General features: G+C 45.8%; 1 protein-coding gene across 4 annotated transcripts; it reads right to left on the bottom strand.

The window, feature by feature from the left end:
• Nucleotides 1–73: 73 nt before the first annotated feature.
• emilin1a (elastin microfibril interfacer 1a) lies at nucleotides 74–13,813 on the bottom strand. Of its 4 annotated transcripts, none has more exons than XM_084700156.1 (11): nucleotides 13,688–13,813; nucleotides 7,261–7,380; nucleotides 6,173–6,369; nucleotides 5,765–5,882; nucleotides 5,098–5,285; nucleotides 3,582–4,993; nucleotides 3,003–3,417; nucleotides 2,549–2,665; nucleotides 2,378–2,395; nucleotides 2,141–2,275; nucleotides 74–1,714 (listed from the first exon to the last, which is right to left on the bottom strand). In XM_084700156.1, the coding sequence occupies exons 2-11, from the start codon at nucleotides 7,335–7,337 to the stop codon at nucleotides 1,395–1,397; spliced, it is 2,997 nt and encodes a 998-aa protein (XP_084556282.1). In that variant the 5' UTR covers nucleotides 7,338–7,380; nucleotides 13,688–13,813; the 3' UTR covers nucleotides 74–1,394. The 4 variants fall into 4 exon arrangements, with proteins under 4 accessions (XP_084556282.1, XP_084556280.1, XP_084556281.1 ...); XM_084700154.1 differs by lacking the exon at nucleotides 13,688–13,813 and adding an exon at nucleotides 11,228–11,813 and having other exon boundaries at nucleotides 5,104–5,285; XM_084700155.1 differs by lacking the exon at nucleotides 13,688–13,813 and adding an exon at nucleotides 11,228–11,813 and having other exon boundaries at nucleotides 2,141–2,266.
• Between the last annotated feature and the right edge of the window lie 3,947 nt (nucleotides 13,814–17,760).

Consider the following 17,760-nt stretch of genomic DNA (forward strand, 5'->3'; position numbering starts at 1 on the left):
GTCACTTGGGTAACATAATATCCATTTATAAAGCATGTTTCTCAGCCACAAAAACCAAACACCAGCGAAGAAGCAGTGGAAAACGTAGTATCTGTATTAGACACGTGGCAAACATACCTAATAAAAATAAACACTGTGTTAAGTCATGAGACATACTATTATGACAACATTATACAAAATATTTACATTCTATCGATGTTGTAAATGTATAGAAAATATTATTACAAAATTGCATTGACACAACACACAAGCAAGTTAACTGTTGTGTTACTGACTGATATCCTGGAAATGTAGGTACCTTTTCTGGCACAATGACAAAAACAAAGTACAACCTAAACTCTTATAATTCCCTGTTGTAGCACGGACAGATAAAGCGAATACAACCAGATTGTGCTGTGAGGTGACCAGTGGAAAATTGAACTAAAAAATGTTTTTAATTCTGAGGAAAGCAAAGTTATTAGACCACTAAGAACACGGGAAGCAGCTAATTTTGGCGAAGACACTAGTGACGTGTAGCCCTGTTACTCCTTATCTGAGGCTGTAAATATGAATGTTCCTGTCAGTGGATCTGAAAGAAACTGCCTAACAAGGTTGGTTGATCCTCTACAAAGTTTATATGTCCCAGTATAATCAGTGATTCCAAAAAAAGCCCCTCTCCTCCCTTTGTCTTTGCCCCGTGTCCTTGGGCAGCCCTCAATGGAATGTTCCTAAAATGGGCTCGATAAATCGACTTTGAACTGGCAGGCAAAACCTTTGTAACTTCACTTTCATCTTTGCTGAAAATACTGCTGTATTGCTCACTAAACCTGACATTGTTTTTATTCTAAAGTAAGGAAAATACAAATGATAAATGAGAAAACATTGAAATACTGTAGAAATATGTGCAATAACCTCTAACTATACCAGTCATAATCCGTGGGTGTATTATATAATACAAATATTGTTTTCATCCTTCATGATCCTTCAAAAACATTTTCCTTTTAAGATTTAAGTATAAGTGGGACCTCGAGGCCAGCTTACCATAATAACATTCAAGTGTATAGTGTTGCATACAATTGTTGAGTTAATGAAAAACCCTGCAGTGGCTTCTCTTTCCAAAAGAAATGAATGTAAAAGACAAAAACATAAAATGGCTCTCAGCTCCGATGACTCTTTTCCTTTTCTTAAAGCTGTAAAAAAAAAAAAAAAACATAAAATTCAAAAAAGGAAATATTTATTCTTTTGTTCCTACTCAAATGGAACACTTAGTCTCTCTCAAACCCCTGCAGTACTGAACCAAAACACACACATACAGCACATCCCCAATTTCCTTCCATCTCCATATCGGTAAAACAAAAGACACCCAGCACTGACACACAGCTGTCAGACACAACTTCACACAACCTTCCGTCTGATCACACAGTCTCATACAGCAGCATCCCGCTGAAGATGGTGAGGGGTTCCACTGAGTGGGCCAGTTTGCCGGTGACCAGGTCAATGCAGACCGTGTCTCCTACGTTCATGGGCAGGATGATGTTGAAGACGGCCAGGGCTCCGGGGGTGAGCCGGGCCTCAGCCATGGGCTTCTCCAGACCTTCCGGTTGGTATCCCGCCGAGTCTGCGCGAGCTATGCCGTAGTTGGACTTAGACAAGACCGCCTCGATCTTCACGTTCTTGTGGCCAGTCAGCGTGGCACTGAAGAAGTACTTTCCACTCACTGGAGCAGTGAAGTACCCTGGGGTGGAGACAATGTGTTTAAAGTGAATTGTGTTATGGTTTTGTTGAGCTGAATTTAGTGTGTTAGTGTTATGTAGAACAGAATTATGTTATGGATATATAAAAAAATGTGTCAAGCATGGATATTATCTGGATGTTTTGATTTGGACGGAATTTTGCTATTTTAATCAAGCTCTTTCTCACTCTAGCTATTTAATAATAATAATAATAAATTATAATTGATAATGCACTCAATATTTAGACAATCTCTGAGTGCTACAATACATACAGTAATTTCATCAGATGGCGATAAGTTCATACACTGGGGACGAGGTACAACTTCCCTTTTCAAGTGAGTGGGTTAGTGAGTGGGTTCTAATATCAAGCGAGTGGGTTCTAATATCAAGCGAGTGGGTTCTAATATCAAGCGAGTGGGTCCTTATACCTGTCCGTGGGTTGTAGACATCCTTCTCGTTGACGAACGCCTTGTTGAAAACGATGGTCCCCGCGTTGCCCATAGGACGTGTGAGGGCAGCAGAGAAGGACAGACGTGGCACTCGGGCGTCCGAGCCTGCAGACCCTGCCACAGCGGAGGGAACGGTCAACAGTCATAGACTTCAGACCAAATCGATCCAGCACTGCATTATTCCCTTTTCATGTCTAATTCAAATAAACAACATACCTTCTTCCCCTCTGAGACCTGGAAGTAAACATAGAAAGGTGATGAAAAATGAAACAAATAGATTTGGCGTAAACTTTTGACGTCATTTTTTGGCGCAGATGTAACATTTTTTGACTAGTTAATTGTTTTTATGTTTCTGTTTTTCAGAGATCAGAGTTGTGTTTGTTTTACCTGGAGGTCCCACTGGGCCTTCCTTGCCCTGCTTGCCTGGAGGCCCTTCCCGTCCCTGGGGCCCTTTGGGTCCCGGGAAGCCCCTCTCACCCTGGGGGCCTGGGAGACCAGGTGGGCCTGGTCGAAACAGACACATTTTGGAGATATATAATATATTTTTGTTCCATTTCTTATCTTTTCTATTGGATATAATACAGATACAGAAAATGACCTTCTCATCTACTACAGACACACAACAGAGAGACTTACAGTAAGTGAAAGTGACCATGGCGACCGTTCATCATTGCTGACATGCTGGATTCTTTCTCTGGTCTATTTTCAAATTCGACCTGACCTTGACTCAGACTCCCTTAACCGACTGCTCTGACCCATGCACACACACACACACACGCACACACACAACGGCACTTTCAAACACACTTTAACTTGTGTCATGAACGCGCACCCAACTCACCCTCAAAGTCCTGTTCCCTGAAGCTGTAGAACTCCTCCAGCATGTTGACCACAGAGGAGTTCAGCCTGTGGATGTTCTCGTGGACGTTCTCCAGCTGGACCTTCTGGATGTTCTCGATAGAATCTCCGTGGGTCAGGATCGTGGCGTTCAGCCCGTTGACACAGTTCCAGAGGCCTGACACGTGCCTGCTCAGCCCCTCCTTGATCTTCTGCAGGCTGTCAGATACAGAGTCCAGCCGGCCACACATGCCCTCCATCTTGGACAGCCTCTTGTCCAGGCCCTCCCCGGCCTGCCTGCACTCTCCCACCTCGGTCACGTAGTTGCTGGTGATAAGCTGGATCTCCTTGCCCAGGCTGCCAAAGCGCCCCCTGCTGTTCTCGATGTGCTCCTTCAAGTCCCTTTGCACCTTCTCCACCTGAGGAGACAGTGAATGTAGAATGAGCTGACTGTGTGTATCCCTTGAAATAGATTTGTTAAAATTTAGAGAATTTTCGATTAGTCACAACCGGGACGTGTGAGCTTGAACTTATCACAATCCAAGTGTAAAGCAAATCTTAGCAACACAACCATCATAACCACCTCTGAGATGATGTTGTCCTTGTCGTTGCTGAGATCCGTGAGCGTGTTCCCGTGTCTCTGCACGGTGCGGCCCAGTCCCTTCAAGGTGTTGTTGATGGAGCTGAACGTGACCATGACCCCCGACAGCTCTCCCTGCAGAGACTTCAAGTCTCCCCCCAGCCTGCCATTGTAAACGCTGTGGCCTTCCAGATGTTCCCTCAGATCCGTCAGGCCGTTCTTGCACTGGCCCGTGCACTCCTCCACGTCGTCTCTCAGACTCCCCACCTCCTCCTGCAGGTTGGAGCACACCTGAGAGCAGGCCGTCTCATCCGAGTCCAGCCTCCTTCGCAGGTCGCTCAGTTCCTCCCCCCACCTTGCGAGGGCGCTGTCGGTGGCGTTGGTGAACAAGCGAAGGTCGCCCTCCACGGAGGAGCAGACCGAACAGTCGTCCAGCCCGCGGCCCAGCGTCTCCACCTCTGTCAGAATCCGGTTGAAGCGCTCTCCGTCCTCTCCTGTCACTTCTTTGATCCTCCTGACGTCCTGGGTGAGGTCCATCACTCTGTCCAAAAGAGAGTCTCCGGTCACTGACAGGTCACGCAGTTTGGTGTCAAACTTGTGGATGTCCTCCTTGTTAGCGATGACCATCCACTCCAGGGTTTTGACAGTGTCATCTGTCTTACTGCCTTTTCCACCCGGCCCACAGGACTCTGTGCACAGGTCGGTGGTGGATGTTAGCTTCCTGTCCATGACTGTAGTGACGTTCTCCAGATGGCTGAGACGTCTGCTGTGGTCTGTGACTGTGTCTCCTAAGACAGACAGGTCCAGCTCTATCTTGCCTATTTTGAAGCTGTGGTCGTCCATGCCGCCGAAGACCGTGTTGCGTATCTGGGTGACTTCTCTCTGGAAGTTTTCCTTCATGTTGTTTCCAGTGTTGGCACATTTCTGGTCCGTCTTCCTCATCGTGTTGTTCAGCCTCTTTTCCAACTCCCTCAGACGCCCATTCAACCTTTCCTCAGTCAGTTTCCCTCTCCCTCTCCCTCCCCCTCCCCCTCCCCCTCCCCCTCCTCCTCCTCCTCCTCCTCCTCCTCCTCCTCCAAACAGCTCCTTGTCCAGCCGCCCTTTGATGACATCACACCCTTCCGCTGTGGCGCTCACTTTGACCTCCAGGGTTCCCATCCGTGTCCCCAGGTCTTCCAGGGAGCTGCAGCAGCCCTGGACTCTCTCTGTCTCCCTGCGGCTGATCTCCAGGCTCTGGCGGAAGTGCTGGTCCATGGAGCTCAGGAGCTTCTCCAGGGCCCGGATCCTGTCCCGGTCCTCCTCCTGCTGCCTCCTCAGGTCCTCCACGCCTGCCTGGCAGGAGGAGCAGGACAGGGACACCCTCCTCTCCAGCTCCCGCAGGATCTCTTCCTTCAGTGTGTCCAGCTGACTACCACCTGGGGATCGACACAATGAAATATATATATATTTTTGTATGTTTTTTTACTGTACTGTTCCCTCACACACGCACACACACCTCAACCCACACACACACACACACCTCCACCTTTAGCGACACCATCCAGCTCGTTGCCGTTGACCAGGTGGTTGTTGATGTTGTGGAGGGTCTGGTCGTGGACCTGGGTGCGGTTGTACAGCTGGTCCAGCCTGGTCTGGATGCTGGTGATGGTCTCCTTCATGTGGGGCTGGGCTGCGTCTGCGGGGGTGCGGCCTCCATTCACACCTGACCTGTTACCCCGGTAACCCAGAGGAGAGGTTACAGGACGGTACTCTTGAGGATTTGGGGTCAGATGGCTGAGCGGTTAGGGATTCGGGCGAGTACTCTGAAGGTTGCCAGTTCGATTCCCAGCCGTGCCAAATGACATTGTGTCCTTGGGCAAGGCACTTCACCCTACTTGCTTCGGGGGAATGGCCCTGTACTTACTGTAAGTCGCTCTGGATAAGAGCATCTGCTAAATGACTAAACGGAAATGTAAAATGATTAGGTTGGTTGTTTTAGGTGCAGGTACTGTTAGGACAATGTTGGGTACAGGATAAGGAGGAAGGCATCCCTGACTAAACTGGCCTGCATTTTCTTCAGTGTTCTTTATCTCCCTGTTTTGAGAGGAGTTTTTCCTTGTCTTCTCTGAGGGTAGAGGGAGAAGGAAGAGAGGGAGGAGAGAGGGAGAAGGAGGGAGAGAGGAAAGAGAAGGAGGAGAGCCTCCTACCGGCTAGAGTCCTCGTGCAGCCTTCGGTTCATGCCATGCATGGTGGACTGCATGTCTTGGAGGTCCTTGGAGAGCCTCTGGATCTTCTCCTCAAGTTGCCTCATCTTGTCGTTGTCTCCTGGAGAAACACGCAGGAGAAAACACAGCACGTTTGATGCTGCACACAACTTAGAAGAAAAAATACAAATTCGTACTGCACATTTGTTTGTCAAAATTGTGGTGGGGGTGAGAGGTGGGGTTGAGGTGGGAGTGAGGAGGGGTGGTGGAAATGAGGGGGTGGAGGGGTGGGAGTAAGGAGGGGTGGGGGAGTTAGGGTAAGGGGGTTGTGGAGTGGGAGAGGGTTGTGAATGAGGAGGGGTGAGAAGGGGGTGAAGTACTGAGGATGCCAGGGGTGTGGTAAACACGTACCCTCTCCTCCCCTCTCTCCTCCCCTTTGACCACTTCCTGTGTTGTAGCCTGTCTGAGTGACTTGGGGTCTTCCTGCTGTGACCTCTGTTGACCCCACACTGCAGTCGTCACCCGAGTAACCGTGGCAACACTTCCACTCCATTTCTGTTACCATTTTGTAGGCCACCTTGTACCTGGGTCTCCTGTAGGTCCGATACCTGGGGATGCACAGGAAGTGAAAAGGTAGGTAGGTAATCAAACTTAAAAAAGAAACATACAAAGTAAAATAATTCTGCCAGGGGCATGGAATTTTACAGATCCCTCTTGGATCTATTTGAATCGTATTTGTGTGTATAAATGTTGTAGTCAAGGGCGTAGACATCTTTCAATAGGTAATTGTTAGGTAAGCTTGTAACTTTTTAAATGAATGAAATGTAAGATAGTGAAATGTTTAAGTATCAATAAAGGAACATTAAGAATGACTGTGCTTGACTCAGCCCAGATGGAATATTCCGGACCAACTCATGATCCTCCTCTTGGATCACTATTTGAATCAAACCTTTGCATAAATGTTATGTTTGGGACATACATTTATTTTTCTTTAATTTAAGAATGATTAATTTGAATCATGTAGATCATCATAACATAGCTTTAGAAATGAGTCATAACTCAAGTCCTGATGAAGATTTATGGCGGTTTATTTTTCAAACAAAGTAAGAATCACCGATTATATAACTTCATAAGAGTACAGCACTGTCTGCCACCCAGCCCAAACATGGTCAAACTTTCCTTGCCCTAATAAAGACTTCAATTTCCAGCTTCCCACTTGGCGAGAGCGTGAGAAAAACAAAGCAGGCACCCTCAGAACGAAACCAACCACAGAAATGAAAGAAAAACCCTCTAATGTTCTTTTTTTTGGTGGAGCAACAGTGGCCAAACTGTTAGGGGAAATCACTTGCCAAATCATTCATAGACTATGCAGAGGGAGGGAGGTAGTGAAGGAGGGAGGGAGGGAGGGAAACTGGTAAGGGAGGGAAGGATGGAGGGAGGGAGTTAAGGATGGAGGGAGGCAGGCAGGGAGGGAGACAGGGAGACAGGGGGTTACTTACGTCGTCACCCTGGAACACTGACCCCAGGCACAGCGCTGGTATTCTGGCTTGACATACGTCTCCACCCCATCCTCCATCACACAGCTGATGGTGCGTGTCACCACATAAGCACACCAGTTCCTGTAATGTAACACACACACACGTACACACACATACAGAGGTATGACAGATGTTTCAGTGTATTACTATTGGCAGTATATACAAACTAATATAGAATAGAATAATAAGCAGGAGTAAATCAATATGCTGTGTTCTTCAGAAGTTCAGATACAGTATGACACATATACAACACACATTCTCCCTTACACACACACACACACACACACACACACACACACACACACACACTCCCCCAGTGTTCAGTGCTACTCCCACCAAACACCATGAAAAACAGGCTGCTGGATTTCAGACACAGACAGTCTTTTGTACTGTCCTGAGGAGACAGTCATGTTCCATCATCATTTTCATATTGCTAATCCTCCTTCAGCACTTTCTTGACTGTTATTACCCCCAATTAGTGTCACTCCCCAATTCAGCTATGCTGGACTTGAACTGTAAGAACTATTGCACAAGGAGTTCCTTCATGCAGGAATTTCAATCAGCATCTCTCCCTCCCTCTCCCTGGTTAGTAAGACCTTGATCCCTCCCTCTCCAATCTTGTGTCAGACTGACAGAATGGGTTTATCTACCTTCTCCTCACCCCCTTAACGAACCCCTCACAAGGCCGAACTATCTATCGAGTTTGAAAAGGAACGCAAGACACCGTTTCTGCAGAGACTCTTGAGAATGATGCATAAAGGCCAAGGCTAGAACAGACTGACAAGATTATTTGTGTTCCATCACGAGAGACTGGTGTTGACAACCAGCAACGTTAATGAATCCAGATTAACTGTCCAGCCTGTTCATTCTCCAATCCAGCCCCTACGTATGGTGTTGTGTCAGCCTGTTAGATGTCTGATAGCAGTGAGGCTGCTTCAACCAGCATGGTCCACTCGTTCATTATCATGACTAATTTCCAACCAGGATCCCCCGGACAAGCAGAGATAAAGCAACAGCAGGGAAACATTCTCACACGTTCGGACACAGAACAGACACTGGAATTTGTGTAAACAAACTTCCTCTCCCGGCTGCCTCCCATTGTACACGTGAACACTCCCCACCTCTCTTTACAGAGGTTTCCTTCAACGGAATACATGAGAAGTGCCTTTATTTGTGAGTATCTACACGCTTGTGAGTGTTAGAGAGGAATGCCATAAAAAAAGAAAGAGAGAGAGCAAAGGAGAGAGAACACGCGTATGTAAGGGAGTGTGTTTTTGAGTGGACAAGCAGTACGGTAGCCTATGTGTATTCGATGCTTGCGCATAACAGGGTTAGACATTGATTGGGGGAGATGTGTCTATGTTTGCTTTGTCTGTTGCTGCAAAATAAATTGCCTTCAGAGAAAAATAAAGTTGAATATTGAAGTGATTGTGTGAAGGCCACCGTAGCCCTCACCTATGGCTTCCCAACACCAAGAGAAAGGTTTCATTTCAATCGAATAAAACCACATTACTTAACACCGCCAGGGTGAAATCACTCAGACGAAAGTCCACCAAGCTTAACATGTTTTCACCAGTGTGAAAAAAAACATCAAAGACTCAATGGACTTGGCCCGATATTTGTTTTCCCAATTCACTAAGATGGGGCTCTTGACATTTTCAAAGTTATAACCTCTAGAAACTGCAGCCACTATAAACAACTAACTATTTTCAGCCCTAGTAACCCAACCGTTTGACAACATGTTTGAAAGACCGAAATGATTGAGCTCATGCTGGTGTGTGAATCATCTGACATTTTCCTGCTCTTTCTTCAGATACTCATTTAGCACCATATTTGACGCAGCAGTAAAATAACTGCTGAACTAGCATATGGAGCCCAAAAAAACAACATTATACACACATCGTAGTAAACTCTCTCCATGTCACACATCCACCCCTGAACACCCCCACACCCCACACCCTCACCCCCCACACTCTCCCTCAGCCAGGCTCTACCAGGTTACTGGGCTGTTACACATAGGGATAAGCATATCCATGCTTCAGTCTGCTGGCGTTCAGGTGGTTATGAGTTGGCTAGATCATTGCTATTCTTCCAAGCGTAGCTCCATGTCATCTTATTATGTTTATGGAGCAGTAACTCAAGCAGGAGGGGGCTGCACCTGCCAGGGGCTCCGTTTATACCCTAATAAACCCCCCTCTTCTGGAGGCAGGGTAGTAACTGCCAGGGGCTTGTGATACAATGTGAGATTTCAACCCCCCTAAAAGCAAGTAAATCTCTCTCTGTGGAGCAGCACTTCGAGATCCTGGAAAAACATCGGCAGGCGTATTAAATAACCCCCTTAAAACTTAAAACCAAGGAGGAAGCTAATCTGGTTACAAAGAGATGGCTTCAGCCCAGATCACAAGTTGGCACTGTGACGGGATCTTCCTATTGACTTGAGGAAGGGGCACCGTGACTTCAGGATTCTCAATGAATTCCAAAGAGGGGTGTTTGGAGTGGGGTCAGCTCAATTTGACCTCTGGGGCAGGCCGGAGTGTCCTTGTAAAGGCCACCCCCTGCCAAGTCCTTCTCCTACGTGCACACACACACACACCTCCATAAGGGACATGACATGGCTGCAAAAACTCCCTTCGTAATGTTTAGCCTGAATGCTGGCTGTGATATACAGTGTGTGTGTGGGAAGCACTTATGACAAGCATAATGTTTTAAACATGCTACGTCAGTGCTACGATGACTTTGTTTCTTTTGGTTGCTTGCAAATGTCATAGCCATTTATGGAGGTGTAATACAATGCAGCCACATCCCAGTCTCTTCATCCTTCTGGTGCCTCTGATGAAAAGACACCACTGTGTTTCTGGATGATTCTCTCTGTTATAACTTCACATCTGATAATCAAGTCAAGTCTAATGAGATTAAAATTATAAACAATTTTTCTGGCACATGAATAGGTTGACAATGGGAGACTGGGCTCAAAGGCCCTGAGAGACAGTACAGCCATGAGTTCACAACTCTCTTTACCACTTATGGAATATTTCACACATCTGTCAAAACAAATCAGTGAGTTCAAACAGATGTCGGAGCAGTAGCTAGCCGTCACTGCTGGCCAATGGGATGCATTAACACAGCAGCAGGCTAACCCTGGCTCCTTCTCAGGCTGTTGGTTCCAGCAGGAGTGCAGTTAAGGACTCTCTCTTCTCTCTTAACTGTCCCTGTAATTCTCTCTCTCTCTAATTTCTCACTCTTTTTCTCCATTTTCTCTGGCTCTCACACGCTCTTTCCCATTTGTATTGTTTACTCTCAATCTCCCTCTCTATCAGACCCAAATGACTTTCAGTGATGTGCCTCATGGTAGCTGTCATCTAGGCCTGAGTTCAATACACACAGAACGGGGCCCTACCGCTAAACCCTTCTCACTCACAGTAGCACTGGCTTTGTGAAGCAGAGAGGAACGTGGAGCTCTCGTTGCAGCCCCACCACCCCTCTCCCCCAACCTGACCCCTCATTTCATATTTAGGGGTGTAGAGGTCTGCTCCTCAAGGACCCTAAACTTGAGGGTCCATTACACGCATGGTGCCAATGAAGAATTATAGGGGTACAACTCAGCATGTGTGTGAGGTCCCAGTAATAGTAAACTTTGATGGGTTCATGGGTTCATTTGTGTATTTGTTATTGATTTTCATTTTTGATTATCTTAGGCCTGGCGTCTATGCTCAACTCTCGTTCCAGTTCATTTTCTTTTTGTTAAACGCTCAGTCTCAATATTATCATTTTGTTTCTTTAAACACAGCTTATGTCTCAAAATTAGGCAAAACGAATTTCTTTAAATAGTAGTATTCATAATTTGTCACATTTTGTCTAGGATTGGAATTATGTGGGGTGATTGTTACAAGTATTATTTTATTCGATAACGACTTTGACTGAACGTTACCTGTGTCTACTCGCAACTCTACCCCCGTTCTGCGCGCTCGCGTGGGACTGGCTTAGACCCGCGTGAGGACTGGTTCTCGATGGATTCGCGGATCCAAGACTCCAACTTACTCCAGGTAGTGTCAATAAAATCAACAGGTATATAAATGACGTCTCCATTTTCCGCACGGATAGCCCGCCGACACATATATCCAATTGACGTCAAATGCTGAATTCCATCGGTCCCAAGCTCTATACAACTTTTTAAACAGTTTTGACGTTCAACGGAGGTCTACAATCCATCCATTGATATAATTTAACTGATCAGGCGTAAAAAATATTTTGGTGGGGTAAAAATATGTTGGTGAAGTAGGCTATATTCCGTTAAAGATCCCGCTTTTAAGTTACTTAAACATTCAACAGATTTCCTCTTGCTGCATCATCGGGATGTTTGTTGCCAATAGTATTTTACATGTAATTAAAAAGGTATTCCGCTTGAGTAGGCTAAGAACCAGTCCTCAACATCATGGTGTCATCGTTCAGGCAGTGCAGTCCTCCTTTGCCCTGTCCAGACCTCTCTCTCGCTCTCTCCCTTCCTTCTCTTTCACTCTATTTTTCCACTCTGGACTCCTGTTTTGAGGGAGACCTCTCCTCTTCTCTTCACAGTCCCTCCCCCCAAACCTTCTCACCATTAGAAATTACTCCCAGTTCATAAACTGGGAGAAAGCATTCTATGTAATTCAGCTTGTGAATAGATCAGGATAGGATTGTTATTGTTACAGTCAGCTATGGTACTGCATTCACTGTCTGAATCCTGCTTTCTTTATTGTTCTGTTACTGTCCATAAATATCAGTGGAACATTACTGAGAGAACCTCAGACTGCAGAAACTTTCCGCTTTTTCTTCCTTTCTAAATAACCTACCACGTAGAAAAATCTGACCTAAGATACCATGCAGTATAAGTACAGTATTTATTTCTTAATTAAACACTGAAAGCCTGTTTAAATTAGTAACCATCTTAAGATTCAATTCTATTTTATTCCATTGCTGGAGGGAAAGAGAACTGTAACAGAAACTGTTCCCCGAGGCTTCGGTTTAGTCGAGAGAATAGAGCTGTCATGGTTGAATTCAGACCCTCCCCCTCTCCTCCTCTCCCTTCCTCCTCCTCTCCAGCCCTCCCTAAATGACAGCTAATCTGGCCGCCATCAGCTCCTCTGATGCTGTGCTGCTGTGCTGTCCTCCCCCTCGCAGGGCCGAGGGACAGCGAGTTCTGATGGTGATGATGACATCTAACAGGCCCGCCTGGGGGACCACGCTGGAGGTATCTGCTGTCTACATCCTCCTGAGGCCCTGGGACTCAGTTGTGGCCACTGTAGAGGACATGGGTATGGGCTAGTAACTTTGTAATCGTACTGGGTTTTGTTTTGATTTATTTTGTCCAATTGAGAGGACTTCCTCTGGGCTTTCTAATGATGTCACAAACGTGGACGATCTCAGGAATAGGCGTGTAATTCTAGTTAGTAAATTAAGTTATAGATGCAGAACTATAACAAAGAAGAAAACTATGTTGCAACATTTATTTGCGGTGAGGGAATTGGGCTAGTAATCTGAAGGTTGCCAGTTCGATTCCCGGCCATGTCAAATGACGTTGTGTCCTTGGGCAAGGCACTCCCCTACAAGGGGAGTTGTAGGCTAATAAGCTTGTGTAGTTCACAGTGAACCCAAAACTTTTTTTGTGTGTAAATAATTAATCATGGTGAGTTGAGTTTTTACAGTAAATGGGGTGTTCATCGGTCTAGCACTGACCCCAGGCACAAGGCCTTGATGGGCCACTGGACTGTTGACCATAGCCTCTGGGATTAACATTCCTGGAGGCGCCACTGTTTATTTCTACTATAAATAGGGGGGCTTAGGACAGTGGTACACAACCAAACAAATAAAGAGGGTTATCGTGCTGCTTAACAGAACGGGCAGAGCTGGGTTTGAATCGAGACTGAGTGTGGTGCAACTTCTGAATCAAGGTCAAGGGGTACTGAGACTTGTAGTCGACGGTTGTGTATTTCATTGGAACCCTGATCGATTGGATGACCGAGAAACGCTTCACGTGCAGGGGGGTGGGTGTACTATGTTTTCAAATGTGGGTGGGAAAGCTGGTTCAGACCATTCTGAATGTTATGAATGGAGCATTATTGCAACATCGTGGATGCCAACCGCCGTAAAACCTCAAAAAGACGATGAAGAATTTCATGTGTAACGACGCGCATTTGGATTCAAGTTTTGCGTCTACAATGTTAACACAGATTCCTAACCTGCGTTTCATTGTTCAGCTCTAAAAACACAGTTGTTTAAGTCGGACCTTCTACGCGTTTTTTTGCGTCCAAATTTACATTTCACTTTAGATTGTATTAATTTAGCAGACGCTTTTATCCAAAGTGGCAAACCAGTTAGCCTAGTCCAGGTTGGTGGTTTGCAGTTAGCTTACCCCACGCTGTTCTGATGTCCTGAACTGTTTACATTCTTTCAGGCTTGTCCGGTGTTTCACACTAACAGGGTCTTGCTGTGGTGTTTGGTTTAGCTATAATGGGATCCCCCCTGTCACCAATTGTTATTTCGCACTTTGGAAAGACCCCTAAAAATGCCTGCGTGTTTGTGGTATGCGTGTGTTGCGTGCTGCTCTGTTATGGGGAAAGAGCCGTTCTGTTTAGGCCAGGCTTTTTAGTTTCTAAGATATAAGTTTCAGTTCGGGTTTACCAAGTCAAAAGTTTTTCGTTCTTTTACGGGTTAACATTAGCATGTTTCTCGCATTCCCGAAAGTTAACATAAATACATTCAATCAAATGCAAGTGACAGCTATACACTCCCCTGTCTGAACACAAGTGCATTAACCTCCATTTCTGGAAGCTAAAGGCTGTGCCTAGACCTAATTTAGTTCAATGTTTTGACATGGAGGGGGGTATTTTTTATGATGCTGTGACACCTTCTCTTTAAGCTCCATGGATAAGACCTAGTCGGTTTTCCTTGTTCAACATGGGTCAAAACTTTCCACAAAAAATACTGTTAAATGTTGCCAGTGTAACTGCAGTGGAGTTGTAGTACTAAAGTATTTTTTTTAAAGATTTGTAAATACCAATGAATGCCTCAAAACCTGAGGATAACATCACCCAATGACCTCCCAGTGTACCAGACTCACTCCTGGCCACTTGTTTGTGGGCTGGGTAGAGAAGCTAGAGAATAACTTTATTTAATCCCCAGATGAACATGTTATTGCATGGCAGTAAAAATATGAAACAATTGAACAAACAACATCACAAGATACACACTCTAAAAGAGAGATGAAATTAGAAGCACACAAAAAGAGCTTTATGTTTCTGGGCTGTTGAAAGGTTGTTGAAAGTTCATTTCTTAGGAAGATGGAGATAATGGGTGGGGCACATGGGAAGCGATTCCTCCCCCATTAAGGCCATTATCCCAGACTCTTATCATCAAGTACGTTTGTTTTGAGAATAGTGCTGCGGTTGGCACAATCCACAGGAGGATGAGGTGGAGTCTTGTTATCTTTGTGTCAGATTCTTCCTTCTCCTTATCTTAATACCTCAGGGCTTCTCTACTACACAATCTCACTACCTTTACAAAAGAGTAACAATCGTTTCTTTGAAGGTTTCGGTTGGTTGTAGGTGCTGATCTGTGGGCATCTGTGAAGCCCTCTGTAACATTGCTTGGAAAAACGTGCTATACAAATACAATTTGATTGGATTTCGTAAAAGTTTGACTGCATTGGGAACACTCTGTGACACCTCTCAATCGTACAGATTGTCCATTGATTGATAACAAGCAACCTCTTGTTGTGTGGGCTTAGGCCCTGGGCTGAACAAATAAACAAACAAACAATCAGTAAGTATGTCCAGAATGTTTACGTGGATGTGGTAGAATAGATTGACCAGGAGTCCACAATGGTAGGACTAGGCCTCGGGCACAAGGAGTATGCAAAGACATTGCATCCTGAGTATCCAACCTGGAGCGTGTTCTAGAATTATGGCTACGCTGCTTTAACTGCATTCTAGAATTACGAGCACCCTGCAGAGATCCAATCACGCTCAAGTGAGGCATGAAGCGTTATCTTAGTTTACAGATGACAAAGTCTTTAGCAGTGCACATTTATTTCAGAGCATAATGTTATACATGACATGAGAAGTCATGCTTTGATACAGGATGTGCGTATCCTCTAGCTGAAAGAGGGAGGGAGAAAGAGTGGGACAGATAAAAACAGAAGGAGAAAGACATGTTGCAGTGCTAACCTGTCTGATATTTTAAAGCCCATAATCTTAGCTATAACTCTAACCTAAACTCTGATTCCCTATCAGAATTCTTTAAAACGTGGTTAGCACTTTAGAAAACACTCCGATGGCACTTTAAGAAAAACAACAGATTTACAACGATTTCTTCATATATATGAGTTTTCGACTGGCCCTAATGTTTGCCAGCTGCCAAGGCTCTCTCTTTCTCTCTTCAATCTCTCCCTCTCCACTCTCTCTCTCTTTCTCCCTTTTTCTCTCTCTCTCTCCTCTCTCTCTCCCTCTTTCCCTCTTTCTCCTCTCTCCCTCACCTCTCTCTCCACTCTCCCTCTCTCCCTCTCCAGTCTCCCTCTCTCCCTCTCCAGTCTCCCTCTCTCCCTCTCCAGTCTCCCTCTCTCCCCTCTATCTCGCACACAGTTTGTGGCTGCAGATTTGGCGTTCTTCTCCCATGGGAAAAAGCAACAAGTCCTGCTTTCGCTTCAAAACAAGCTGGCTTTATGATCTGTTTTCCTACATTAGGCACATTTTCAACATAGCTTGTGTTTTAAACTTCCACCATGAGGTTGGTAAATGTTCATGGGAAAACACGGCAGGTCAAATCAGTCAGAGTAGTATTTGTAAAAAATGGTCATTTAAACTTTCGATGCAAGAGTAGACAACAGAAACGTAACACGTGTACTGTTTTTATTTTTTGGTATGAGCACTAGTTTTGTTGTGTGTCACTACCACAGTAGGGTACAATAGTAGTTTGTTGAGGCAAAGAGGGTCTGCCAGAATGTCATGAGCTCCAGCACAAACCCAGGAGCTTCAGGAAGTCCTACTTCAAGCCTGATTTCAAGCTCCAGATATGAGTTCCCAGATACTACGTATTGGGAATTCTTAAAGGGGTCTTTTGGGTCTGAACTGTTGCTTCACTGCACCAGATGTATTGCCCAACTGACTGACCTTCTTTAATGACTCCCTCTCCAAGTTGAGACGCATGCAGGCCCTGGAGATTTAATGAGGGTAAGATTTAAGAAAGCAAAAGCCTGGTAAAGAAAGCACTCCTTTGTGTGTGTTAGTGTATATGAGTATGTGCATCTGTGTGTCCGTTTGTGTGTGTATGTGTGTGTGTGTGTGTGTGTGAGAGAGCGATAGAGAGAGAGAGAGAAGAAGAGAAAGAGAAAGAGGAGTCCATCCTCTAACCCTCCTCCACCACCACTCGCTTCCTCAGTTCTCCAGCCACAGGCTTTATTGGGGAGCCAACAGCAGTGTAACCCCATACAAACCAAACACCGCTCATACTCTGCTTAACTTGGGAATCCTGTTCGGAATTTTTGTGTTCTAAAAGGCCCTCTTTGTCAGGCCAGGGAGTATTGATCTGGCTGGCACACAGGGGTTAGCAAGGCTGATTAAAAAAGGATCCCTGGAAGACTGTTTAGCTGAAACAGATACAGCCACCTGAAAACATTCTCTTGATTGGCAGCATGGCTTAATACGAGGATGATGGTGAGAACGTTCTCTCTTCCCGTTGAAGCTCTGCGGCCCTCTCTCCCTGAGCCGAGCGCTCTACCCACACAGACGACAAGGTACGGGAAACCTTTCTCTCCACCCAGGAGAAAACAGCTTGGGGTGGTGGCTAGTTTTGAGGCTAGCCCGCACAGGACAAGGTACAAAGCTTAGCATTCATACTCCATCTGCCAAGCCCTAACCTCAGGAGTCCTGGCAGTCTGTACACGGAGGGAGGGAGGGAGGGAGGGAGGGAGGGAGGGAGGGAGGGAGGGAGGGAGGGAGGGAGGGAGGGAGGGAGGGAGGGAGGGAGGGAGGGAGGGAGGGAGGGAGGGAGGGAGGGAGGGAGGGAGGGAGGGAGGGAGGGAGGGAGGGAGGGAGGGTACAAACTGGCATTTTCAGGAAAAGCTGAACAGTCTATCCCTCGGTTTCTTGGTGCTGCTTGGTTCTAAAGGGCTAGTGTTCCATGACAACAGGCCCTATGTGTCTGTGTTTCCAGGTGTCAAAACCTTCTCAGTGGGTAGTCAAGGTGTAAGCACCACTGTTGGTTCTCAGATAAAAGTGTATGTTTAGTACAGTGCACTGTGAATGAAAACTTTTTCATTTGGCTGACGCTTTTCATCCAAATGAATGAATAGGACTGTCTATGGATCAAGACTGCATTGTACACTCAGAGAACGCTGCCTTCGTGTTCCCTCCTGGCGATTAAAGAGTCAGGAAACTGCATCCGTGCCAAACGGTCCTACTAATCAAATGTACAGTGTGCATACTGCAC

This window comes from Hypomesus nipponensis, chromosome 6 (assembly GCF_054491055.1).
Source record: "Hypomesus nipponensis isolate SF chromosome 6, ASM5449105v1, whole genome shotgun sequence".
Taxonomy (NCBI): Eukaryota; Metazoa; Chordata; class Actinopteri; order Osmeriformes; family Osmeridae; genus Hypomesus; species Hypomesus nipponensis.